This window comes from Cynocephalus volans, chromosome 1 (genome assembly GCF_027409185.1).
Source record: "Cynocephalus volans isolate mCynVol1 chromosome 1, mCynVol1.pri, whole genome shotgun sequence".
Lineage (NCBI taxonomy): Eukaryota > Metazoa > Chordata > Mammalia > Dermoptera > Cynocephalidae > Cynocephalus > Cynocephalus volans.
The window spans coordinates 280501100-280528300 of record NC_084460.1 but is presented as its reverse complement, the minus strand read 5'-3'; the positions used below and the strand labels follow the sequence as shown (position 1 = coordinate 280528300).

The window sequence follows — 27201 nt, the reverse complement described above, 5'->3', positions numbered from 1 at the left end:
GGGGGTTTGACCTGGATACAGGAGATTCCCTTTCCTCCTGCCCCATCCTCCACATTCCCATTTTATGAATGGGAAACCGAGGCAGCATCTTTCCCATTCTGCCAGGAGCAGGGACAAAGTTGGATGAAACGAGGCTCGAAGGGCCTCCGGATCTGTTTTCCAGGGAGGCCCCAAAGACTCAGGCAAAAGACACATACTTTATTTTTCCTTCTTTTAATCTCAAGCAAAAGAGACACAGGGGTTCAAAAATAAAAATTTCTTTTTCTCCCCTCCCAAACCTTTACCCCAGCCCCCCCATGGCAACCCCCCCGCTTTCCTCCCCAGGGGGGTAGCAAGAAGGGGAGGGTGCAGGCATCTCCAGCTGGGGAGGGGAAGGCAGGGGTGTGTGCCGAGCTCGGTGCTGGTCTCTTTCCAAATATAAATACACGTGTCAAAACTCCTGGGAAATCCTCCACCACCTACCACCCAAGCACTCTCTGTGTCTGGAGAGGGGGTGGCAGCGGGGGTGGTGGAGGGGGCCAGGCACCGGCTGGCTGTGGTTTACTGCATCCGTAGGGTGGGTACCCCACGAGCCTCCTGCTGCTCATTGTAGAAGAGATGACACTCGGGGTCCCCCCGGATGGTGGGGGCTTCCTGGATCACCTTCCCGGTGTTGGGGTTCACACACCAGCACTCCCCACGCTGCCCATTCACAGACATCTTGCACTGAGGACAGAAAAGAGGAACAGGTGGAGAACACCCCCACGGCCACCAGCTTTCCTACCCTGTGCTGAGTGCACGCTGCAGGGTGTGCCCCTCAACATTGAATGTGCACCAGGGAATCTGGTTTAAATGCAGGTCTGGGGTAGCCTGAAACTGCACGGCTGGCAAGCTCCAGTGTGATGCCGACACTGTTGGCCCAGAGACAACTCTGACCAGCAAGGCTGTTGGGGATGCCCAACGACGAAAGTCTCCGCCCCCACCCTCAAGGAGGTCCCATCCAGTGGGGGACACAGCACACTGGAGTTGAGTCACACGGTGAGGTGAAAAACCTCACGTCCTAATAAAACTCAGTATATGCCAGGCACTGTGTGAGCAATATATATGACTCATTCTGTTAATATCTTACATATTCATTTCAAAATATGCACTGCTCATTCAGTTTATATCTCCCATACCTATTCAGTCCTCACAACCACCTTGCGAATTAGGTACCATTATTATCCCCACTTTACAGATAGAGACTGAAGCTCAGAATGGCTAAGTAACTTGCCCAAGGTCGCACAGCTGGGAAGAGGCATAGCTGAAATGGGAACCCAGGCATTCCCGTCCCAGGGTCCCTGCTCTTATCCACTTGCTAACTCCTTGCAAATCGCTTTAGTTACCCATACAGTATAGCAGATAGCCTGTTTTTCATTAGAAGAGATTGCTATTTTCTCTGAGTTCCAAATGAAGTAGTTGGCTTACATTTATAGGGTACATGTACAAATAGCTTTTAACGCTAGGCTGATAATATTTAGAGGGGCAAGATGCCTGTACAGTGAAGGAGGTGGGGAAGGGAGACCACCAAGGGATCAGCAGAGCCCTGTACCCATTTCCTGGCTCCAGCCATCAACCTTGATGTCAATCCTCACTGCCCATTAGGATCACCAGGGGAGCTGTTAAAAACCCCAATGCCCGGAAAGCACCCCAGATCCACAAATCTGAATCCCTGGGGGTGGGGCCCAGGCAATCATCTTCTTTAAAGTTCCCCAGAAGATCCCAGAGTGCAACAGGGCAGGGAACTTCTGCCTGAAAACGATGCTAGCTGCAGACCACACTGTCCCGTTCTCCCGCTCATTCCTCTCTGCCTTCTGTGAAATGCACAGGCACTTCTCCCTATATGAGGGGTAATGAGGTGGAGGAAGCGAGGTAAAAGGACAACTGAGCATAGCTCATCACTACAAAGTCTACCTGGCTATGTAAAAAATACTTACAATGTTAAGGGGGAAATACCGCATGTGCATGTCCATCATCACAATGTGTACGGACAGAAAGTAGGAGGAAGGAAAAGGGCTCCTGAGCGGTTTACCCAAACTTTCTGAATTTTCTCGAACCCACTTATAATGTTGTTCTATTACTGTTTTTAAACATTTTAAAAGGCATTTCTCATCCCTGATTCTCCATTCTCTGAGATACCTGAAAATCAGACACTAGGCCAGTGGTCTGAATCAGTGATTCTACAGTGTGGTCCATGGACCTTCAACATTCCCTGGGAGCTTGCTAGAACTGCATATTCTTGGTCCCCATCAACCTACTGAACGGCACTCTCTGGGGGTGGGGGCCCAGGATCAGCTCCAGGTGATTCTAATGCTCAGTAAAAGTTGAGATGAGCTGGTTTAAACCCCCATCTCTTTTCCAAGAGGCTCCCTCCCAACCAGACTCTAAGTGCTGCTGGCAAGTGGCCGGATAAGTGGAGTCAGCCTCTGACCTGCCAGCCTGGCCAGGGGTGGGGGCCCACCCTCCAGGGCCTGGCTGCTGGCACCCCATCCCCATGGTTGCAGAAGTCTGTGTCTCCCACTCAGCTCTCAGACCTCAGAGGATTACGGATGGGTGGTGCAGAAACAAGACATGCCCAGGGCCCAGGGCTCAGGAGGAGTCTCTGCAGCCCAGGTTGGCACCCAGGCTTACCTGTTTGAGGTTGTACAGGCCATGCTTGTCACAGTTGGGGATGAGCAAGGAGTAGAGGTGCTCCAGAGGGCCCCGCTCATCTGGAAGGCGCATGGTGGAGATCCGCTCCAGGACCTGGTCCAATTCCTGCTGGCAGGGGGTCTGTGGGCACAGACAGGAGGCTTCAAGTGAGAATAAGGGGCCCACAAACACTGGAGCTGGGTGCAACATCAGAAAGAAGCTCACCCCCGGGGAAAGGACTTTCCCAAGGCCACACAGCTAGTAGGTGGGACCAGGGATCTCATTGTCATATTCTTATGCCCAACCCCAAGCCCCAAAGAAGGTCCCAAGGAATGAGTTTTCCTGCTTCTCCTTGCTCTGTGGCAACAGCTTTGATGGGCCAAGAAGGACTCTACCGGAAAATGCTGAATTGTCTAGAGCATCCACACCCCAACCCAGTGGCCCATGCTCCATTCCTTTCCATAAACCCAAACGGGGCCAAGACCCAAGAAAACAGAGCTGAGCAGAAAGGGGCAGAGGCAGCACAGTCGGGGAAGCACATAGCAACCATAGGGGCGGGTTTCAGGGCATCGTCTTCACCCCTGCTATTCATTTTCTTTGCCTTTGTCCAAAACCAAACAGAAATGAGGAGGTTTTAGAAGGAGGAGACTTCAAGAAACCATATGTCCAGCCCATCTCACTACCCAAGATACTGACTGGCCTGAAGGTCACAGAATACATTAGAGGCAAAACTGGAAAGAGCTTTGCCTCCAGGTAACACAGGGCATGGATCTTATTGCGATCCCTCCCGTCCTCTGCCCCCTGCTGCTGCAAGACTTCCTTTCCATGTCCTCCCAGCCCTCCAATCAGACCCAACCCCCACTGACCCTGGCGGCTGGTGGCCGCAGCTTCTTGGGCTCCTCCAAGCCGACCTGATGTTTGCCACCTTTGCCCATCTGCCGGTGCTGCTCCGTGACTCTCTCCCGGAACCTAGCCATCTCCTTCATGCCCGGCATGAGGTGCTTGCGGCCAGCACTGCCTCCACCTCCCGTGTTCAGGGAACCATCCTCGATGTTCTCGACCAGGCCTCCTTCCGAGTGATCCTCACCATTGTCTGCAGAGAAAGGAAGGGAGGAAAAGCTCCAGGTCCAGTTTCCTGGAGAGATGGGTCCTCTAGGGACCACCTGGACCCCTAATGAAGACAAGGAAGGAATGACTAACCCCTGCTGAGTGCTGACCACATGCCAGGGCCCATGCTAAGCAATGGACATGGATTATCTATGTCAGTTTCACAGTCACTCTTTAGTGGGTACCATTAGCATCCTACCCCAACTTTTACAGATGGAGAAGGTGAGGTTCACAGAGGTCAATTACTCGACCAAGGTCACAACTCCGATGAGTGATGAATCCAGGAGTTGTACTCAGGCCGTCTTGGCCCAGAATCATGACAGGGATGCCTGCTCTATTCTGTCTCCATCCTATGAGGCAGGGCAGAGCAGAGCTAGAAAAACCGAGCATCTGCAAGGCCCCTGGCATGGAGCAGGAGTAAGTCCTTCCTGGGGTCCATGAGACCTCCCAGAGTCACCCGCCACTAACCCCATTTAACCTCTTCACCATTAATCATCTGAAAGGGCGCAGATTGGGTAAGTCTTAAAAAAACTCATGCCAGAGATCAGTGGACCATGGTGTGTCTGGCAAGGGAGTGAGAAGACGGAGAGCCACGTGGCCACCAGAAGCCAGTTTCCAATGCCACGTAGCGGCTGCTGCTCTGCACTGAACGATCCGCTCTACCCCAGGCTGCTGCAGCACTACCCTCGACCCTCACTTGTTTCCAAGTCTGTGTGTGCCTCCCACCCAACCCCATTGCACAGAGAGCCCCCAAAACTGGGCAACTTCATAGTTTCAGCTTATCACAGGGCACAAGCCTCATCAAGGATTTTATCCAAGGACCATCCATTGAGTTTCTTTAGACTTTTTAAAATCTGGGGCTGACCCCGCGGTGCACTTGGGAGAGTGCAGCGCTGGGAGCGCAGTAGTGCTCCCGCCGCGGGTTCGGATCCTATATAAGGATGGCCGGTGCGCTCACTGGCTGAGCGCGGTGCGGCTGGTCACAAAAAGACAAAAAAAAAAAAAAAAAAAAATCTGTTGTGTGCACAGCCCACAGCCTCACTCTGGCCAAGGCATGTCCAGCCAGGGCAGGGGAGAGGAACAGAAGTGTGTGGTAGAGTTGTAACCCAGGAGGCAAGCTCCGGCGAGCTCTAGATGGGCAGGGAATGAAACAGCCCAGCCCCAGCCTCTGTAGACACGCGCCCAGAGCCGCCTGCCTGCAGGTCCCAACACTATCCCAACACGACCGGGGTGGGTACAGAGGGGGTATTTTCAACAAACCTTGCACATCTTCTCTTCCCCTTTTATGTGCCCTCAAAAACTTAGAGCCCTGGTAACACAACTGAATGGCTCTTAAAATATTTCTACACAGGGTCTGGGGCCAGGCTCCTAGGACTTAGCAGTCTCTTCAGAATTCAGGCACTGTAAAGTGGGCTCACATGGTCACTCACCTGGGCAGTGTCACATGGTGGAAGGGGCTGGCACTTAGCTGTAAAAGGGGAACTGTGTGGTGCTCCATCACTCACCAGCTAAAGGAGGGGCACCTCTTCCATGCTGGGTGTGGCACTGTGGCAGCACCTGCTGTCAAGGAGTGTCCAGCACAGTCCCCAGCATACGGAATCTTTCACTAGAGATCTGCCCCATCCCTACCCTTCCCTTCCCACTGGGCCTGATAGCTGCTCAGCTCTCACGAGCTCCATCAACATCCCTTTCAAAGCCGGCACGTTGTCTCCAGGGTAGCAATGCTGCTTAAGGGGACATGCTCAGGTTAAATCTCAGCTCTGCCACTTTCTACACCAGCTGTCTCCCCTGCATATAACATCTCTGTGCCTCTGTTTCCTAACTGTAAATTGTTGGATAATAATAGTTCTTACTTCACAGAACTATTGAGTATGTTGCAGGTAAAACAGTTTACATACAACTTGCAACAGAAATTCTACATCCATGTTCCTGGAGATGATTGCTTTGATGATAATAACAACTGCCTCAGTTATCTGCTAACTTGGCAAGGTGGAACCTAACCAAGAAACAGAAGCAAAGGAAAATGAGCTTCTGGGCATCACAACAGCTGTCACCATGTCCCTGCATTTTAAAGTTCTGGCATTTTCTACCCATGATGTGGGAAGAAACATCCATGAAAAACTTTGACAGTCGACAACAGTAATGCTCCAGTAAGCCTGGTTTCTAGATGTCTGGTTTCCAAAGGCCACTGCAGAATAAAATCAATGAAATTAAAAGGCAGAAGAAAAAAATGCACGTGGATAGTGGCAAGAAGTAGCAAGTGGCAGGGAGGAAAGAGGACACTAAAAAACCAAACATAAGACCTTTGGGGACATTTTGTATATGGCCAACCATTCCACACACGTCAATGACCCCTGAGGACTTTTGCATTTTATAGCCCAAAATAAGACTCTTGTTGATGGTCATGATGACCTTGGGACATAAAAAAGGGGAGGGGGTTAAAATTTCAAGGATTCAGCATTAAGAAAGATTTCTAAACAAAACTATAAAACTTTAGAAAAATAAAATTCAAAATACTTAAACATATACACCTCTGAAACCTGGAAAACTCTTCTATCTAGAATGTCATTCCTCCAGAGGCTCCGAGTAGCCTGGGTTTTACCATAAATAAAGCAAATGTAGGTGAAATTCTGCCCCAGCAGCTCCGGCAGCACCAAGGAGATGGCGGACTTAGCGTCTTCCTCCAGGCTGGGCAGGAGCCCAGTCCCACCATGTTTGATGAGACCCAGCAACTAGCCCCAAGCTTTTCTCACCCCCACCCCCATGCTCCTTGAGGCAGAGAGCAGCAGAAATCCTGGGGCTCCTGGTGAAGTATGCCAAGCTGCCCTGCTCAGCGGCCTGATGGGTTCCCTAGACTGGGGGCACTGAGTCACCCTGCTATGCTGCACAGATTTCTTTAGTAGCACAGGCCCACACAGGGTCACCCTCTGGGACTAGCTTGTGCAACTGGGGCCAACCCTGAAGATTCCCCCTTTCCTCTTCAGATGAACACTGGAGGTGGGGAACAGAAGGCTAAGGAAGAAAGGCTTGGGAAAGTCTGAGATGAGATAAACCTAGAAAATAAATAGGAGTGGTCTGATTTAGAGAATGCTCCATCTCCTTAAAACCAACCTCTGAAGCATCATGCAGATGCTGGCACAGTATGGGGGGACTCATCCCCAGTCACACCCCTCAGTTCTGCTGCCATTTCCAGACAGGCTCCTCTGCACCTAGACCTGGGTGGGACAATCTCAGGCTCCCTCCGCTTCCATCCCTGCAGGCACTGGGAACACTGGAGGAGGAGGAGAACACAGCAGCTAAAAAGTCCTTTTCTTCCTTGCTGCATCGGGCCATAGAAAAGAACCCTTTGCCTCCTTGCCAGGATCAAAATGAGAAAGACCAACAGTTAACTCCAGGTTGCCCTCACCCAACCCCTCTGTACCTGAGGTCACCCTTGCATAACTCATCCTCACTGCACCTGCCCAGCTGCTTCCTGCAGATGGAGGAAGAATTTCTGAAGACTTGAACACCGTTTCCAGTGCTCAGGACCGTGCTCAGCTCACGTGATAATTAGAGAAGATGAGTGTTCTGGGAATCTGCTGGTGCAGTATACTGCCCACCATTTCTGGAACTTTCCACTCTGAGCATGAAGCCTGTGACTCTTAGAAGCTCATCTGGCTCCACCTTTTTTGAGAGGAGGCTTGTCTACCCACCCCAAGGCTTGGATTAAGACAATGGGTCTCCCTTCTTGTTCTCTTTACAGAAGAAGGGAAAGGTAGCTCATGTCTACTTCTATCCCAGAGCTTCTGGGAAGTCTCCACTCACCCAAACCCAATGCCTGAAACATCCTCTGGGATGAGGGTGTCTCAACGTCCGCACTACTAACACTCATGCCAGATAATTCTTGGTTGTAGGGGCTGTCCCATGCATTGTAGGACGTCGAACAGCATCTCTGGCCTCTACCCACTAGATGTCAGTAGCACCCTCCCCAAGTTGGGACACCTAAAAATGTCTTCATACATTGCCAAATGGCCCCTGGGAGGCAAAATTGCCCCAGGTTGAGAACCACTGTTCTGGAGTCAGGCTTTATCCAAAGGCCAGGAAGTTCTCAGCGCACTGCTGAGATGACTCCAGGCCCCACATAAAGCAGATCTACTATATTCCCCACCCCCAGCTAAGACCCCTCCACCACCCTTCTATCCCCAGCCACACTAGTCCACAGCTTCTTTGGGAGGAGTGTAGGGGTCCTCCCTGGGCAATCCAGGGGACTTTCAGCCCGCTGGTTCCTCTTCCCTAAGCCCTCCCAGGCACGTGTACCAAAGACAGTGCCAAAAGCAGCGTCCACTGGCTGAGTCCTAGAGGTCAACCCAACACTTAAGTCTCAGAAGACAGCCCTCCACAAACTCTGGAAACATGTTTGAAGAAAGAGAGGGTCACACAAAGATAAAGGTGTCCTCAGGCCTGGAGGCTCAGGTAGGGCCCAGCTGTCTATTAGGCAGAGCAGGCATAGTGTGTAGGGGCCTAGAAAATGTGTTAATTTCTTTTTAAATTAGAAGGAAAAAACTTTTAGGTCAGATGTCTTAATATACAATATTAATACATCCACAGTTATATTATAAGTGTGTTTTTATAGAAGAGGGCCCACAAAGGCCAATGCGTCCAGGGCCCATGAATGTCACAATGTGACCCTGGCTCCAGGTCCCAGGAGGATAGAGCTGGCTTCCTGTCCTGAGATGTCTGCAGCCTCTCAGAGGTGAAGGTCAGTTTGTCCACCCTCACAGAGACCACCTGGATTCCAGGGTATGTTTTCATTCCTTTATCGATCTCACCACTGCTGACGGGCATGCTGACAAGATGAGGAAATCCAGGGGCCCGGCTCGCTGACCCACGCTCTGCACAGCATTGTTTCCTTCTCTGCAACAAGCTTCAGGACCTAAGTCCAATGGCTGGCTCTGAACTCCTCATCTTGAAGTGGAAGCCCAGGGAAACAAAGGGAACTGTCAACTGGGTGGAGTTCAAAAAGGAAGGTAGGCGGAGAAAAGCCTTCATTTCTTAAATTAAGAATTTAAGAAATTAAGAAATTAATTTTCCCACCTAAAGAGGTTTGCGAATTCAGGTCCCAAAGTCTAACTGCCTGAGTCTGAATCCCAGCTTTACCACTTAGCTGTGCAGCCCCAGACAAGTTACTTAAGCTCTCTGTGCCTCCATTGCTCATCTGCAAAAAGGAGACAAAGAGCATCCGCCTTCAGTGGGCTGCTGGGAGGAACACAGAGATGCTTCATGCACACACAGTGAGTGTCTGACACACAGGAGGAGCCCACGGGGTTAGCTCTCAGCTGCTTCCATTTTCTCTCCACCAAAGAAGTCCCCACACGGCCCCTGACCCTCAGTCAGACAAGGGCATCACCACCAGTTATCAAGTTTTTCCCATACATTCTCTTACAGGCTGCAGGAGCAAGCCACAGGAGAACATTCCAGATGCAGAACTCCAGCTAGAGATGGAATTTGCCCTCAGAACAAAAACATCAAGTTGTATTTTTTTCTGCCTAAAAGAGTTAGGTTTAGAATAATATTTATTAAGCAACCACTTTTGTATGCAGCTCCATGGGCTATGGTGCAAAGGTCACTATAAGAAATCGTTCTTAGCAACCCAAACGGCATGGTTGGAAAAGGCTTAGAGATGACTGACAGAGACCTCCAAGGCCCCTGAAGTTGCTTTTCTCTAGAGATTAGTAAGCATTACTCTTCTTCTCTACACAGCAACCGAGGAGATAGGTGAACACTGAGGCAGAGAATCTCACAATTACCTACAGAAGGTAAAGCTTTTCCAGTGAGAAGTGGGGGAGACGATGCAGTAGATCATCCTGCTTAAGCCCCCCCAGGGCCATTTAGTGGGGGGCTTAAGCAGGAAAACTCATGTCCCTGCTTTAGCTGGAGTGCCACACCTTTCTACTTAGACACCTGGAGGAGAGCTGGAGATGAGAGAGGCAGATGGAATGAGAGAAAATGGATCAGTTGTCCCATTTCACAGATGAGGCCCAGGACTATAATCTGGATCTACAGGAGCAAACCCAACCTTTCTGTCATCATCAGAGGTGCTTCACAACTGGCATTGGGTCCCTACATTGTCCTTTGACACCTCCTGACTAATATAGCTAAGGAGGCCAGTTGAAAATTAATACCCCAGGAGAAAGAGCTTTATGTACACTTCTAAGCATTAATACCCTGGTTTTTAAACTTACCTTTGTCATAGACCTTTTTTCCCAATGTAATCTTGTTTCACTGTAGCATTGACAGCTTTACTCAACGAATCAAAACCCTTGTGTTCCACAGATCCTTACTCTTATAAAATCTCATTTTTTCCTAGTGCAATATTCTACCTCAATGCTCCATTTGGAAATTAGTGATTCCTGATTTATGAGAGACCTTAAAGCACTTTGGAAAATAAGCCCCATGAATCTAAAAGCAAGCCCCTAGTTCTTCTCATGTGGATTGTGCAGCATTGGTCCTCATCCAGGACCAGTGGAAAATGAGACCTTCCTCCAAAAGCACCACTTATCTAAGCATCTACCTGAGAGCTCAACTTGCCTTTCTTTTTTCTTTATTCTGAAGGAACTCTAACCATTTTCCAGAATTTTCCTATCTCATGATTATCTTGAAGTCTAAGAGCTGGGGTACCATAGAAATGATCTAATCCAACCCTGAAGCTATCACGGCCTCCAGTGGCCTCATCTCCTGCACGAGGCCCTTCGATAATAGATTCTGCATAATGGGCCAGAGGAATGAACGCTGGTTGCTTTCCTGGTTCCACCCTGGATGGGCACAGAATTCACATAGCTCTTTCCTTGTTAATTTCTCCCAAAACACACTTAACCTTGACATATATTGGGCCAAAGAATAAATACTAATCACCATCCTCCTCCATTAATGCCCATGGCAGTGGACAATTCATTAACAAACTCCAATGGGCAAAGAACACCAGGAGTCAAGAGCCCTGGATTTCAGCTTTGCCACTTATAATTCACCTGTGATTTTGACCAAACCCTTTAACCCTTCTGAGCTCAAAATTCATCAAGTCTGAAAAATGATCCTGCTAAAACGCTGGCTGCTATTTAAACAGGGTACAGTATTATTATCACTCAAACTCCCATTGTGGCCAAAATCAGGCCTTAGAAGAGATGTGCAATCTACTTCTTGAATAAGTAAATAAAAGGGATATCTGCTATGTATGGGGAAAGGTGGATGATATCTGTTCTGAAGAATGGCCAAATGCATAGAAAAAATGGTTATGAGAGAGTCTGCAATATTGTCTGTTTGTGTATTTCTTCTAAAGCTTGATTTTATTGATTGTATAAATTCTATATGTTGCTAAATATTAAAGCTCTCTGCCATTTAATGAAAGCTCTTGGGCAGGAACAGATTTGCCTACATTACTTGATAGCATTTAGGGAGCAGGGGGAGGTAGGGAGGACAGGTGGTGGCTCCTAATTGCTGTGCATGCCCAGGTGAGGCAGGGCTGATGCACACAGAAAGCAGCTTTTGTTGGACATACTTAGAAACCAGTCCCTTCAAATGGCTGATTGTGGTCATCAAAGTCCATCTAGCATGTGGCCGCTACATTCAATAACAGCCCACCAACCAGCTGGGATTAGTAATTCAGGCCATGCTGTGGGTGGGGAGGGAGGCAGAAGTTAAGAAGGGAGTGGGTTAGGAAGGGGGTCCCATTTGTTATTTTTTTACCCAAAGTTTAACCTGAGGTCCTTAGTCTCTCTGCGTGAGTGACACTGTATGTGTCTTTCCCCACCTTTTTTCAAAAGGTCAGAGGTGGCAGGTAGCAGTGGCCTCTCACGCTAGAGTTCTAAGCAGTGTGCACGGTTGTCTGTCCTGCTGTAGGCTGGCACCCAGGACACACTTCAACCCAGTTAATGACGTTCTCCCAATCGGTAGGTCCAGCTTCATTCCAAACTCCCTTCCCATTCTTTCCCACACTCGGAGCCTCTGCTTCCTGCAAGGGAGCCAGCCAAGCAAAGTCTGCCACTTCTCAGATGCCACCACGTCTTAGAAGAATCCCCCTCCACAACAGACCAGTTGCTCCTCAGTGCGTTGGTTTTTGTTTATTTGGTGAGTTATTTTTCATTTCTCCTTTTTTTATTGATATATAATAATCGTACATATTTATGGGGTTCAAATGATCATCTGATACCTGTATACAATGTATAATGATCAAATCAGAGTAACTGGGATATCTATCACCTATAGTTTTCAAACAATAGGTGGCCCCTCCTCTTCGAATCCACCTGTGGTTGGTAACGGCTGCCAACAGCCTCCTCAGATGTTCCAGAGCCACAAGTCTCCCAGGTTATAAGATTGAATAAGTGCAAGAACTGGCCTTTCTCCTCTAGGGATCATCTCATTGCACCCGCAGCTACCGCAGGCCAGCCCCCAGCTGAGTGCCGAAGAGCTCACTAACTCTGTCAAGTGAAAAGTCCAGTCCACAGACACCACTGCCCTTACACAGTGAAGGAACGCCTACTGAGGATGGAGCACGAAAGCAGGGCAGAGCCCACTCCCCGGCCAACAAATCCCCTCCATGCCAAGCCATCCTGCAGGTTTTGTGGACTTCCTTTGGAACCCCAGCTCTTGGGTTCAAAGCTTTGGCCCAGCAGTTCTAGTGTGGTAGGAAGAATAGTGCTGGCCTGAAGGCCAGAGGAACAAGGTTCTCATCCTGACTTTACCAAGTCCCTGGGATTCTGAGTGATGCCAGGCAGGGATGGAACTAGTCAGGCTTCAGCATTCTCATCTTTACATTCAGGGAGTTAGACTAGGTCAATGGTTCCCACACATAGCTGTTCATCAGAGTCATCTGAAGAGCTTGCTAAAAACAGAGTCCTGGACCTGAGCCCCAAAGACTCAGTGACAGCAAGCCTGAGCAAGGGCCAAAGAATCTGTATTTTGAACAATACTCAAGTTCTGGCATTTCCAGAGTTCCCATTTCTTTTTTTTTTTTTTTTTTTTTTTGTCTTTGTCGTGACCGGCACTCAGCCAGTGAGTGCACCGGCCAGTCCTATATAGGATCCGAACCTGCAGCGGGAGCGTCGCTGCGCTCCCAGCGCCGCACTCTCCCGAGTGCGCCACGGGCTCGGCCCCAGAGTTCCCATTTCTTTGTGGTTCTCTCCTCTGCCTGGGTTTCCTGAAAAACTTCTTGGTGAGGAAAGATGCCTTTTCTTTTCAAGAGATAAGGCCTCATGCATACAGGTTGCAAAGACACTGTTTCATAAGCTCTTTCTACCCATGGGCTCGTAAACAAATACATATGCACATTTGGATGCACACAGAGGGGCTGGCATTGTGGAGATTTCTAGAGCATGTCCTCACACCGCCGCCTCATCTCCGGCTCCCCCTGAGTGAACAGAAACAGCACAGCCTCTCTGGAGCCTCCCTGCCTGTGCACTCTCTAAAGGGCTGCTTTATAAACACCAGGGTCATTCCTGGAATTGCAAAGACCTGGGGAGGGTCAGGGCTGAGGCAGACAGTTTGAGAAAACAAAAACATGCTCAAATTCAGCCTAGGTCCTCTGGGACTCTGTGAGCCAAGCTGTCCTTGAAGAGCCAGAGAAACTGATATCAAGATAGCAAACAGCACTATCAGCTTTCACTTCTTTCTGCGGGTCCCAAGCATTTCTCCCCAGGCTCAACTGAAACCATCAGGGAACCTGGCAGGTGATATAGTTGCTGAAGAAGGCTCAAGTGAGTAGAGAGTGAGCTTTGGTTCAGATTTGGGCTGGGGGCTCTGGGAACAGAAAGAACATGCCTGACCCAGCAATTCTACTCTCTACATGTACACAAGGGCATATGCACAAAGATGTTCACTACAGTGTTATTTAGCCTTAGGTAGCATTATTTGTAGTTGCACAAAACTATTAGCAACCTGACCCAAAAGTCCTTCAATACGTGAATGGATAAATAAAATCAGTAGGGAAATACAATGAAATAACAGACAGCAGTTAGAAAGAAAGACGTCGACCTGTGTAATCAAAATTAGTAGATTTCAAAAACCTAACACTGACAGGGAAAACAAAACCTTTCATGTACATTTTCAAGTTACCTTCAGAAAACAACTTGGATGATATTGGTCATCCATCCTACGATGGACACAAATCTGTTTAGCTAAGAAAGATAAACAATAAGTACTGCATGCTAGTGGACAAAACAGCAACCACTAGCAGTTCTGAGTTGCAGACGTATTATAATGTTCTTGAACTTTCCTGCATTTTTAAATTTTCTTTAAAAAAACAATCACCTCTCACACCATCCACCCCTCACTCTCCTCATCAAGCAGGAGTACCAGTAAACCTGGGGTGCCCTGGAACCCCACTAGCTGGCAGAGGACCAACCAATATTGACATGACAGACTTGACCGCTACTCTCATTGGCCAGGGCAATGTTACCAGGGTCACCCGTCCGCCAGTTGGAGCCTAGCCATGGGTTCCTGGCCAGTTCTCTGTGCCATGAAGAACTGGGAAATGTGTCAGAGGAAAGATCTGAAGACAGTGGAAGAGGGTCAGAGAATCAAGAGAGAGAAGATGAAGGAATCAAGACGACTCTGGCCTGAGAATGGAGAGCCGAGGGACAAGCCCCCACACCCGGGTGCAGCCCACAGGGTGCAGAGTGTTGCAAGGGCCAGTAATACTCAGTAGAAGGGAGGCAGCTGTTCTGTGTCCCCAAGGATGAGAGAGGGAACAGCCTTAAACTAAAACAGAAGAGATCTAGGTTAGAAGCCATGCAAGAGTTTCATGAGACAGAACAAAAACAATTAACAAACTGCAGATAGGAAAAAACTGCAGACTTCCTCTCGTATAGTTTAGGAGGAACATTTTGAGGAGGAAGGAGGATGGGCGATATGGCCTCCGAGTGTCCGAAGTCCTCTTGATTAAGTCAGTGAACGGCATCGCTGGGCAAAGCACTCAGATAGTTTGACTCAACTTCCTTCGCAGCACTCCCACCTGAGTCCGTTGGCCAAAAGCCATGGGTCTATGCTTTAACTTCCTCCTCTGAAGATGGGAGCTTCTTGAAGATACAAACTTGGTCTTAGCTTCCATATATACAATTTTTTTTTTTTTAATGGGCTAATGGGTACAAAACTCTGCTGTCTACCCTAAGTGAATCATTGTGCAGTATATGCATGTATTAAAACAACACATTGTACCCACAATTATATACAAGTAAATGTGAAAATATTTTAAATAAAATTAAAAACAGATATTTAAAACTTAAAAAAAAAGTATACTTAATGATAGGGGAATAGGCAGGAAGATATTTCATGTGCTCAATTTACTTTTTTTGGAAGAATGATATTGTGCTTTCTTCTTCCAAGACTGAAGAAGCAGATACCTTCACACTTGATTCTCTTACTTCTGTGACTTTATTCGCCATAAAGGGACCTCATTATTTAACATCAAGATCTTCCCAAGAGCCTTGGTAGAAAGGCTAAAAGAGCCGCCTGTTTATTTGCACTAGATGTATATACGTCTCGACCAACTTGGTTTCTTTGTAGATAAAACTCAACTTTTTAAAGTGCTTTTTTGCCCCCGTCCAGCATCAGAAAACATGTGTTATAGGTAGTATGACAACAAGTTTTTATATAGTTAGTCTCCTAGCTTGCACACAGGATGTACTCAATCAATGCTTAACTATTAGAAAAGCTGACTACAAAGAGCATCCCCCCACTCGCCCTAGAGTATCTTTTTACATCTTTCTTCTTCTCACATTTCTGACCTCTCCCTCACCATCTAGAGCTTACAGCAGCAAGAGTGCTTTGGGGTAAAGAAAGGCAGTGAGCAAATGGGAGATGAGATGGGACAGCAAGGACACTTGCCTCTCCCAGTACCCACATTCAAACAACTATCCCACACTCAGCTCCCATGATGCCATCCCACAGCCCAGCTCCCACAGAGTAACGGAGACTGAATGCCACCAACCTCTCTCCCACCACCCTCCCCTTCTGCCTTCCTCTCCTCCATCCCCAAAACACTGCTCCCAGACACTCCAGGCCTGACAAATTGAACCCGGAGGATGCAAAGAGAAATTTAAAACCTGCAAAGATGTCCAGGACTGCCGGCCACACTCTCGAACCAGCACAAGAGGTGTCCTGAATATAAATAAGTGTCTTTAAATAGGTCACCATGCTTTTCCCTTTCTTCAACTTAGAGTTCACTAATTTTGTCTGATGGAATACTGCATCACGTCAGTTGCCTTCCTTGGCTGTGGTCTCTTGGTTTGAGAGGCAGAAAACCAAACCAGAGACAACCAGAAAAGCCCCAAGTGAGAATCCTAACTTCTGGGGCATAAATGGGCCACGGTTGGCCATCAAGCCACTGGCAGAATCATAGTAAGGGACAACAGCATCAAGGGCCATGACCGCTCACTGGAAAACCCTCAACCACTGACTCCACTCTGGACTCATTAAAGGCTTTCCAATAGAGTGTGATAACACTAAGGTCCAGGTTCAATCCCTGTGCCAGCTAGCCTCCAAAACTAAATTTTAAAAAAATTTTTAAAAAAAGGCTTTCCAAAGCAAAACACAGCTATCCAGGGAAGCCACACCCCCTGGAATAAGCCACACTCCCTAAAAGGATTCTTAAGATGCCCAATCAAAAAAACATCTAAAAACAGGCATTTACCATTCTCCTGTTCTGTGTTGAGATCAAAGGGAGAAGAAAAGAGGGGATCAGAACTTGCACAACATTGTCTGATTATCTGAGTTTCTGCGCTATGTGGTTTACATACATGACTTTGTTTTATTATCAAGCAACCACATGAAGTTGATAATTTCTTCTTTTCATTTTTTTCACTGACTGGTACAGGGATCCTAACCCTTGGCCTTGGTGTTATAATACTGCACTCTAGCCAACTGAGCTAACCGGTCAGCCCTTGGGTTGATAATTTCTTATCCCCTCTCACACTTCATAAAAGAGCCATAGAACTTGAGGCCAATTGCACAAAGTCACATAGTCAGTGGCAGAGCCAAACCAAACCCAGGCTGTTTAGCTTCATAGCTCTTAACCAAACAGAATGGCATCTGGTCACTTGGCATCACCTAAGGAACTCTCAACCAAGACCTTTTAACCCCAGTTCTTTCCTCTGCTTCCATCACCCCAGCCTCTCCTCATCTTTACCAGAATCGCACCTTCCCAGGGAGGAAGCCATCAGTCCTGTGTCAGCTGGCCCCACCCAACCTCAAAAGCCTTCACAATCCAGTAAATCTATCCCACTCCCACCCCTTATCCTTCCTGACACACCTCCCACCACTGTTGCTATAGAAACCACCCAGCCTTATCAGGCAGTCCCAGGCACAGGGCACAGGGGAACTGCCAGTTTCATTTCTTCCCAGCCTTGGGCACTTTAGAAAGCAAGTTCGCCCACCATCCAGAGGCAACTTGGCACCTCCATCCAGAAGTAAAGACAATAGACCTAAAAGAAACTTCCTGGAGAGTTGCATAAAGGCACATTTTTGAGAAGTTATGCCTTAATTACTACCTCCCAGGGAAAAGGAGCTTTTCTAAGAAGCAGTATGTAATTCACTGCCTTTGTGCATGCGTGGATCTGGTGCAAGGGAGCGCTGGAATGAGAACCTAGAGACACAGACTGCATTCTGATCTGTGCTTGTCTTGGCATTTGAACCTGAACACAGCCTTGATTTCTTCATCTGGCAAGTGGGGAGAATCCTGAGGCTAAAATAGAGCTGGGGAAAACAAAAACAAACAAAAATACAAACTATGGGCCCTTTGGTAGAAGCAGATGATGTCTAGAACAAAGCAGTTTAATTACCATTATTTTATCACTTACCCTTCAAGGTAGCGCCCTTTGCTTTCTGCCAATGACTCTGTGCACCCCCACAATCCAACCTGGACCCCTGCAGCTGCAATACTCCCCATCTTCTCAACTCCTAATCAGGAAGGGACACACTGAGTGGGATCCCCTTGCCTCCCCAGCCCCAGCCCACCAAGGCCTTCCAGGGCTTAGTCCCCTCCCCTCTTCGACTTCCTGGCTGGGAGGGCTCAGTTCTTTGAATGAACACACCTACACCCATCCACTCATTAGAAACCTCCCCAGGCTTCACCCAGGCCACCTTCCCCAGGGCCTATGAGTCAATTCCTCTGCCCACTTCTCCCTGATCTTCACTCCTGCCCTGCCTCCCAACAGCCAGGAAGAGATGTGGGGCCAGCAGCCAGAAGGGCCCCAAGGGCTGACAAGTGCCCACCCCCACCCCACCCCCCAAAAAAAAGGGAAGGGAAAAAATTCCTGACTACAGTTGACTCCGTATTTCTTTCCGGGGAAACCAGCTTCCTGAGCAAGGTCTCCCTCTGAGTCCTGACAGACATGCAGGGGCTAAGCCAGCCTAGATCTTCCCTGGCTTTGTTAAGGAACAGGAGTGGCTGGAGATGAGGAAGGGAAGGGGCTGTAGGAGCCGAGGAGGAGGAGGGGTATGGGGCTGGTCCATTCTCCACTAGGGGAAAAGCATCTCCTCCATCCCATACATTCCGCTCTTCATGGGGTGGAGGTTGGCAGTGGATGGAGTTACTCTGGAACCTGAAAACAAACACATTTATCTAGATCCATTACGCCATGTGTGAACAGGTTTTCCTTTCCCCCTCCCACCATGGAGGTCCTCAGAGAGTCTAAGGAGACTGTCCACCCCACGTTTCCAGTGGCAAATGCTGTGCTTTGTCCCCACTGTCCTGTGTTTCATCAGGACACATGCTGACCCCTGAAGACTCAAGCATCCATCTTCTCTGCTTTCTGGGGGGCCTCGCTTTGATTAGATGCCTGAGAACACAGTCATCATCATCATTGTGCACAGAAAGGCCAGGCCACCACTCCAAGGGCTTTCTGGTCCCACGGATGAAACCAGACTTTAGAAAAAGCCCCAGTACTCAGAAAACACTCCCCACCCTGGCGCTCCTGTTGAGAATCCGCCACCCCCTGCAAGATGAAGTGCTGCTTCCCCACTCAGAAGTGACAAAACCCTTTCTACCTCAGGAGCTGAGGTAGTAAGAAAACATCACTTTTTGGGAAAGAACATGTGTTTCTTTGCCAGGATCATGTTCAACTTTCTGGCATCCTAGGTTCACTGATCTGAAAGCACGTTTTCCTGGGGCAGGAAATGGGCACCACGGGGTCTTCACTGGCTTTGACAACTGCACACCCTAGAGCATGCCACATGGACTAAGTGTGTTAGGACCACTTTGGTTAGCACTTGACCTTATTATTCTGAATCCTGGGTCCCAGCAGGCTTCCCCTGGAGGACCACCTATAAAGGACCTTCCCCTATTCTGAGATTTGGCCTCAGGGATTCTCTAGTCCTCTGGACACCCACAGCTGGAAGACTGGGTCCTCTGGATTGGCTGGCCAGGTGAAGGCAGGGCTCAGCCCTGTATCACCTGCTTTTTTGAGCAGCAAGGCTGGCATGAGAACCCAGATGTCCAAGCTCTGGGGCCACCTCTGTTCCCCACAGCCCTTCCTATCCTCATTCTATACACTACAGAGTGAAACTCCCATGCCAAGAATGGGCAGTCCTCAGCATTAGGACATGGGCCTCAAAGAACACTGACTTACTCATCCATAAAAAATGTAAGTCTGTTGACCTCAAACCATTTGTTTACTGTCAACTGGGTTTGTGTTGCATTTAAAGTACAGTTTCATTACCTTTCCACAGAGGGCCTCACTACAGTCCTGTGAAAGTAGGTCAGGGAGGAATGTACATTTCCCTCCTAGAGGTGAAGAGCTGGAAATCAAGTGACTCATTACCAAAAAACAAGTGCTTAGGCATTATGTGCATTCTCTATCTGGACACACCTGTGCAGGCGTTACCAGATGGAGCTGGTACTATCAACTTCTGATTTATAAGGAGAAGAATCTCTTGTCTAAGGTAACCAGTACGTGGTAGACACCTGGGATTTGAACCTCCAGAGAGATGGCCTGCCTGACGCGTTCAGTCTGGCCTTCATTTTAAGGGCCAGCTAGCTAAGTGTCAGAGTGGAGATGTCACCTGCTAAGATTAAGGCAGCCAGAATGTATGAGAACCTACTCTGTGCCAGGCACTTCCTATGATCACAACTGCACTGACACATACGCAGGAGAGAGGTAAAATCGCCCCTGTTTTACCAATGGGGAACCTGGCATTTGAGGAAGGCCTCTGCCCACCACTCAGGTTTCAAGAGCAGGTGTGCGATGGAATCTGGGTCAATGTGACGGCAAAGACTGCTGCTTCCACTGCCACCTGCTGCCTACCAGCTCTTCCTTCTCTCCAGAGACCCGCCCTGTGAACCTCTGTGTCCCTTGACTCACGGCTGCACACTGAACACTTACATTTTTGAAGCCCCCAAGCTCTAAGACTTGCACCTTTCTAAGGAGTCAAGGGAATCCAAATCGCCAAAATCTGGAAATGATGTGCCGTGGCCTACACATCACCTGCACATGGCAGGTGTCCAGGAACAAAACTTCTCGCTGGTAGAGCCAAAAGCTTTCTTCTATGCACAGCCCCACCCCCTGCTTGGCCATGGAGACAGAGGGGTGCAGATGGAAGGGAGCAGGTTAGTCTCCACTCAGGCGCCCCTGGACTGAGCCCAGTGCCCGCACCTGGGAAACAGAGGTACAGAAACCCCCCTCACAGGGATGGTGGGGGACGCAGACAAAGCAGGCAGAGAGTCAGCTCATGCTAGGCTGAGGCCAGATGGGAGGAGACCAGTGTCCTAGAGGCTGCCTGCCATCCCCAGTGAAACGCTGGTCACATAGCACGAGAAGAAGGACCTAGTACATCTGCCAACCAGATCACTGGCTCCCCTGGCGAATTAAAGTATAATCTCCCTCTTCTATGCCTTAGTCTCAGCAGAAGCAGTGCTTCTTAGGCGGAAATTGCCACTTCCCCACGCCCACAGACGTCCCTTCCCTCAAAACCCAGCCCCTGCCTGGCCATTCACTCACCCTCCTCATTTAAGGATTAGAATTTTTTCAAATTTTTTTCCAGTCTTCAATCACTGATGTGGTTTCCCTCTGATTGGACCTCTAAGGAAGGCTGGGGCCAATATATTTAACAGGCCATTCTTTTGAGCCCTGTTCATTCCTTTTTGCAGCCCCTGCCCTGCCCTTCCAGGTACTTACTTTCCCTGTTCCCCATTCCATTGAAGCCAAGAATTTTCAGAACTTCCTCATATCAAAACTTAGCAGCTGTATTTTCTATTTTCTACGGCAGAGAACAGCCAAGCTGAGAACAAGCCGGAGGCTAACCTGATCACTAGGTGAGAGAACAGGGATTCTCCCAAAGTATCAAAGGTCTGATAGTGAGTGACTGGATCTGCTCCTGTTTTCAGGGAACCCACAGCATTTTTACAGAACTAACTTCCATGAAGCCCCCTAACCCAAAGGAATGATTTGCCTCAAAAGTTTATTTTAAAGCTCAGTGCTAAGGAGGCTAAGAGTGAGAACCACCTAAGCCTCCCTCTTCCCTCTGCCTGCCAGGAAACCCAGTCGTCCAATTTGGCTGAGAACCACTGAGTAGAGAGACCCTCATGACCACAACAGATGGGTTCTTCTTTCCTAGACTCTAACATTTATTCTAATTCAGATCCTTAACCTTGTTTTTGTAAGATATTTTGACACTGCTATATAGGACTTTTTTTCCTCAAAGCTCCCTCAAATATTTTGTCTAAGGAATTGGGTCATTATTCTGATCCAATGGGAACCATCATAGTGAAGGTTTTGAACATACGTGGAAGGTGGGTAAGGAAACTGGGCAAAGAAGACCCTGATTCTGCGACTTCTTCAAATCCCAGGCAGCAGACAGACGTCCTGACCCTGTCGGGCCAAGCCCTGCCTCCAATGCTGGGGTGCACAGAGCCACACCCTGCTTGGTCTCTGAGACAGGACCCAGGAGCAGCAGCCCTCACTGGCCCATCTCTTCCTTCCAACGCACAGTGGTGACTCAGGCAGCGCAGCTCAGCAGAGCTCGTTCTGGGAGTTCTGTCCAGAAGGGGGAGGGGAGGCAGAAGGTAGTGGTGTTAACAATCAGTGACACTGGGTCCCACTCATTTCCCTGAGTCTATTTTATGACTTTAAACTCAGTATGCAAATTTATGCAAGACGAGATGCAAAGCAGTGCTCAGAGCCAGAAGTCCCGTTGCTTTTTCCCCCCCTTTTTTGAATTTGCACTGAACCACTGTAAATCAGTGCTCGCCTCTGCCCCTCTTTATTCTCCCCCAGCAACTGCAGATGCAGTCTCCCCAGGCCGGGCCGCCCGCCCGCCCGCCTGCCTGTCCGCCCTGGGACTTTGAATGACTGCACATTTCTATAGTACCTTTATATGTGCAGCGGGCCAGACAGCCACTTGGGCAGCCCCGCCCCTCGGCATAATCCCCTGCATTGTACAGGGCAGGGAAGGAGGTTGGGGGGGATGCCGGGGGGTGGGGGGGGACCAGTCCAGCCTGGCCTGAATTCTGAAAGGACACAGCCTGGCCCAAGCCTGCTCCCTCCTCTTCCCTCAATATTTCTAGGCACTGCTGCCCACTCCACCAGCAAACACACCCATACACTTTTAAAGTCATGACTTCAGGCAGATCTCAGGGTCCCCCTTCCATTTTTCTTCCAGGCCTACCCACCCCAGCCAATCTGATTTCCCAGTTTCTCTGAACCAACAAGTCCCAGCCCATCACCCCCATGAGTTGCAGGCTTCCCACCGCCCACTTCTTCCCCACCATGTGCCCACCCCACCCCCCTGCATCCCTGCCATCCCCAGGAAGCCAGCAACACAGCTCCTGAGTCCTGGGAACAAAGACAAAAGAGCTAACAGCAAAGCCGGAACTGCTGGGGTTTGCTGCCTCGAAATAAGAGGGTATGTTTAAAATTCTCAAAAGCAACCTGCTCAAAGAGGAATGCAGGCTGGGGGGTGGGGGGTGCTCATTCTTCAGAGTAGGGAGAAGAGATGGGAGACGGAGTAGGAGGCAGCAGCATTCAGTGCTAAGGTCTCCGTCTGGGCCACATTCAGTCCCCACCCCACCCCACAACTCGGACCCCAGCTCTCTCCATACATACAGCAACTCCAGTCCCTCCCCCAGCCCAAGACCCTCTCCCACACAGAGACCTTGCCCCCTCCCTTCCCTACACCCCATGCAAGCCCAGGCTTCTCCCCAAAGTGCCCCCCCCCACCCCAGCCTTACTGATGTCTCAGGCACCCCTGCTGTTGGTCACTTCTTCCAAATGCACCCATTCAGCTTCCACCCCTTACTACCCCCACCCTCGCTTAATGTCCCCTCTCCCCAGTCTGTAGCACAACAGAAAAATGCAGAAGGCGTCTGGGCATTGGGAGAAGGCTGAGGAGACAGCTGGGGCAAGCTGGCGGAAGGGAGTCCCATAACCAGGCAGAAAATCCAGAGTGACATTCTTCCCATGAACTCACCCCATTGTCCCCAGACTCCCCTGACAACTCCCCCTGCTTCAGGCTCCACGGAAAAGTGAATCGGGGAGAATCTCCCAAAACTGTTCCCTGCTAAAGACCCTAACCTGCTGCCAGGGTATGAGAGACAAGAGAGTCGGTTTTCAGGCTTAGAGTGAGATGAAGAGTGAAAAAAATGCTAAAACTTTGAGAAAGGAAACGCACCACGCACTTTATTATAACAGTCCAAATCCAAACGACTGTATGAACTCACAGGTCTTTTGAAAAGTCCACCCTGCTGAGGAAGATGTTGAGTGTGTCAAAGTTCAGCTCAGAAACCTCACAATACCTCCCTGGTGGGCCACCAGGGTGCGAGGAGGAACGTGGGGGGAGGGGGTGACGGGCACGCCACAGTCAAAGGACTTTGCTAAGTCTCTTTCCTTCTGTTATTACTCTCTAAGAGGAGCAGGAGGGAAGGGTTAATTTCGAGGCAAGCTGGGGAGGAAAGCAAACCCTGGGGAGAAGAAAGGGACTGAGGGGCTCCACTTAGAAGCAGCCCTAACCTGCTCTGTACTCAAGGTCAAAATGTGTCTGAGACATAAAAGAAAGATTTCAACTCTGATCCCTAACTCCATTCTGAATGAGAACAGGGAAAAAAACAATAGCAGGTGGGGGTGGGGGTGGGGTGGGGCGGGGGGGTGCCTTACAAAGACCACAGAAGCAAGAATGTTGTGGGGGGGTTTTTTTCCTTCTTTCTTTTTCTTTAATTTTTTTCTTTTTCTTTTTTTTAAGTTTGAGAAACTTGGTCAGACTCGCTTGCTTTTTAAACAGCAGCAGCAGGCAGTGGCCACATTTCACCACTGTCTTCCGAGAGGAAAGAAAGTAATTACAGCTTCCTCCAGACCACTGGGGCAGGAGGCTTTAGTAATTAAAAAAAAAAAAAAAAGGCGAGCTCCGTGTAGCCTGGCCATGTTCCCCAGATAACTTTCTGCTAGGGAAGAGGGTCTCTTTACAAAGAACCCCAGAGTGTTCTCTCAGTTTAGGCAGGGGAGTGGAGCGTGTAACACATCGCTCAAGGAAGACTAGTTGGCTGCTTCCACCGGCCAGGCATTCTCCTGCCTTCCGACCTGGGGCGCAGATGCTAAACTGCACAGCCTGGCTGCTCGGTCCTGGGATTGCAGCCGGCGATCCGGCTTAAGTTACACTGATTCAACTGCTGGGGTCTCCTGCTCGACTCCCACATGCACCCCTTTTGTTTATCCATCCCATATAGCAGCAGAGCCCTTTTCGTTCTCCATGTTAAATAGTAGCGTTCGTTTTCAATTCTTCCCCCAAGCAATCCACCCTACAAAGTCCTTTCTTCCCACCTCACCACCCCAGTAGAAGAAAAGGGTCCCTCAGTGAGCCGGTGCCTCCTCTCGCGGCCCCTCCTCGCCCGCGGTCTCTGGTGTCACCGGCACCCGGCCGCCTTCGCCTCCCAGCAGCGATCCCCCCAGGATCACCAGGTCACCAGCTCAAGTCATGCCCCAAATAAGCTTAAGGTCCTACTCCCACATCCCTGAGCAACACCCTCCTCCCCGGCACATCCCCCCTCCAGAACAGAAGTCAGGGTAGTTGCACCCCGGGGAGACTATGGGAACGGATGCCTTTGGTCCCCGCTTATCCCCACCAGATTAGCAGCCACGGCTCTTTCGCTCGCTCGAACTACAGTTTCTCCCCCCGGGCCTGACTTTCGGGTCCCTGCTCTCGACAGTCCCCTTAGATCTGGCCAGGACTCCAATCTTCCTCCCCTAAAACAGTCCCTGAGGTCCTGCCGCACACTCTTTCCCCATAAGGGCCGCCAGCCAGGCTCTCCCGCCGCCCTCCAAGTTCCTCCCAACTAGCTGTCCCAGCCCGCGTCACCTGCACCCTGCTCGGAGCTGGCATCGTACTCGGCGTCCCGGCGCTTTTCGCAGGTGCCCTCGCCCAGGACCAGCGCCTTCAGAGGCAGCTCGGAATCGGGGCGCGGATAGCAGCGCAGCCCCTGGGCGCAGCGCGGGGTGTAGACGCCGCACGCCTCCCCCTCCAGCCGGGCGCACACCGAGCAGCAGCCGCAGCCCGGCTCCCGCACCAGCTCGGCGCAGGTCGGCGGGGACCCGCAGGCGGCCAGGCTCTCGGGCGTGCAGGGCGGGCAGCGGAACAGCACCTCGGCGCGCGCCCCGCGGCCGCAGCCGCCCGCGCCCAGCAGCATCAGCAGCAGCAGCGGCGGCGACAGGAGCAGCGGCAGCGCGGGGCCGCCCAGTCTCGGCAGCATGTCTGCGGCGGGGAGCGCGACGGTGGCGAGCGAGCGGGCAGGTGGCACGGCCCTGCGAGCGAGGGAGCCGCCTCCTCGGCTTCTTCTGCCCCTGCCGCCGAAGCCTGGTCCTAAAGAACCTGCTTCTCCCCGCCCCCTGCCTTCTCCCCTCCCCCTTTTGGAGACCACCCCCTGGCCCGACACTCCCGCGCGGGGACACGTGCGTGCGCGCACGCCCACTTGCCCTCCCGCCCCCGCCTCCCCCGGCGGTTCCAGGTTTGGGTCCCTCACTCCTCCCCGGCCACGTCCGGGCTCCCCGACTCCCGGAGAATACGAGTAACTCGCGGGCTGGGGTAGACCGGCGTGGGGGAGGGACGAGCGGGAGCTTTTGTCTCCCGTCTTTCAGTTCAATTCGGAAGGACTTGGTTTGCGCGCTTTCCGTGTGGCCGGCACTGGGCTAATTGCTGGGGGCACACAAAGAACATAAGGCACAGTCCTGACCTTCGAGTGCATTTCACTCTGCTCACGCCGACTCCCTCCACCCTGGAGTATCGCCCTCCGTTGACGTGCTGCCTGGAACAATGAACTTGGTGTCGGGTGGGTCCTGGGGAAGTTGACACCGGTCTAGACCGGGCTAGCCCCAGACAGCCCGTTAGTGACCATCGCAGTTTCCCAAACCTGGGAGCTCGCGGCTACAACATATGAGAACCGAAGTGCCATTTCTGGGCACCGAGAAACCTGCTCCCTTCCTCTCTGTTAACACACCCCAACCCCTCCCCCCGGCCAAAATAATCCCTTAGCGACCTGAGCCTTCACTCACAAATCCCGAGGCATTTGCTGCAGGAGAGATCCCAGAACACTCTGCTGCAGGGGTCTTGGAGAGGTCAGACCAACCTCCAGGTGTGAGAGAAGCCCGGGATAAGGCCATTTATGGCTCTCTCCAGTAATGCAGATGGACAAGTACGGTCTCCCTTCATTGTTCTGTTTGATTTACTGAGACACTATCCAAGCTGCCCCCAACCCCCATCGTTCCAGGCTGAACTCATCACTCATCTCCCTGGATTGTTACCCTAACAAAGACCCTTGTCAGAGAGATTCTCTTGCTGAGGCGTGGACCATCAAGCGGCCTCCATCCCAGGTGTAACTTTTGAATACCTCCGTGCCACCCTTCCCCCACCAGGCCCCCCACTCCAGCTCTTTCTAAATTTAGGGCTCGGAGTCTCCTTGGTTCGGTTTAACAGCTACTTAACCAAGTCTGGCAACCTGGCCCTGAAGTGAACTAGACGTCTCCCAGAAGGCAGGCTCCTGGTCGTAAGGAACTGAGAGGGGAAGAGAATTATGGGGAAGAATTTAGGAAGACAAACAAATTAATGGTTGTCAGAGGCTTTGAGGAAGAGAAATATTCTGGAGAGGTGATGGAGGACAGATGGGGGAGCTTCCTATATGAGTCAGAGTTGAAATTGAAGCTTGGAATTCTACCAGGGGAAATGGAGGAACAGCAAGGGCACTCCGAGCAGAGGGACAGCCACAGCAAGGTCGCAGAACTGGGAAACTGAGGTTGGACATCAGAAAGTCAGTGCACTTCAGCCAGAGAGCAGAACACTTGCGGGGAGCAGTGGAGGACTGGCAGGAACTCCAGCTGACTCGTGTGCGGGTTTGACTTCATTTGGCAGGCACTAGCTCATACCAGCGCTCATACAGTAGCTCACACAGATGCTCATAGAGCATCCAGGTTTGAGCAGAGTGAAATAGACAGAGTTGGACTTCTG

The 27201-nt window shown here is 50.3% G+C and overlaps 1 protein-coding gene across 1 annotated transcript; it reads right to left on the bottom strand.

Annotated features, from left to right (window-relative positions):
- Positions 1 to 197: 197 nt before the first annotated feature.
- Positions 198 to 25525, bottom strand: IGFBP2 (insulin like growth factor binding protein 2). Its single transcript, XM_063110857.1, has 4 exons — positions 25063 to 25525; positions 3516 to 3742; positions 2650 to 2790; positions 198 to 705 (listed from the first exon to the last, which is right to left on the bottom strand). Exons 1-4 carry the CDS (start codon positions 25451 to 25453, stop codon positions 541 to 543), a joined length of 924 nt encoding a protein of 307 aa, XP_062966927.1. The 5' UTR covers positions 25454 to 25525; the 3' UTR covers positions 198 to 540.
- Between the last annotated feature and the right edge of the window lie 1676 nt (positions 25526 to 27201).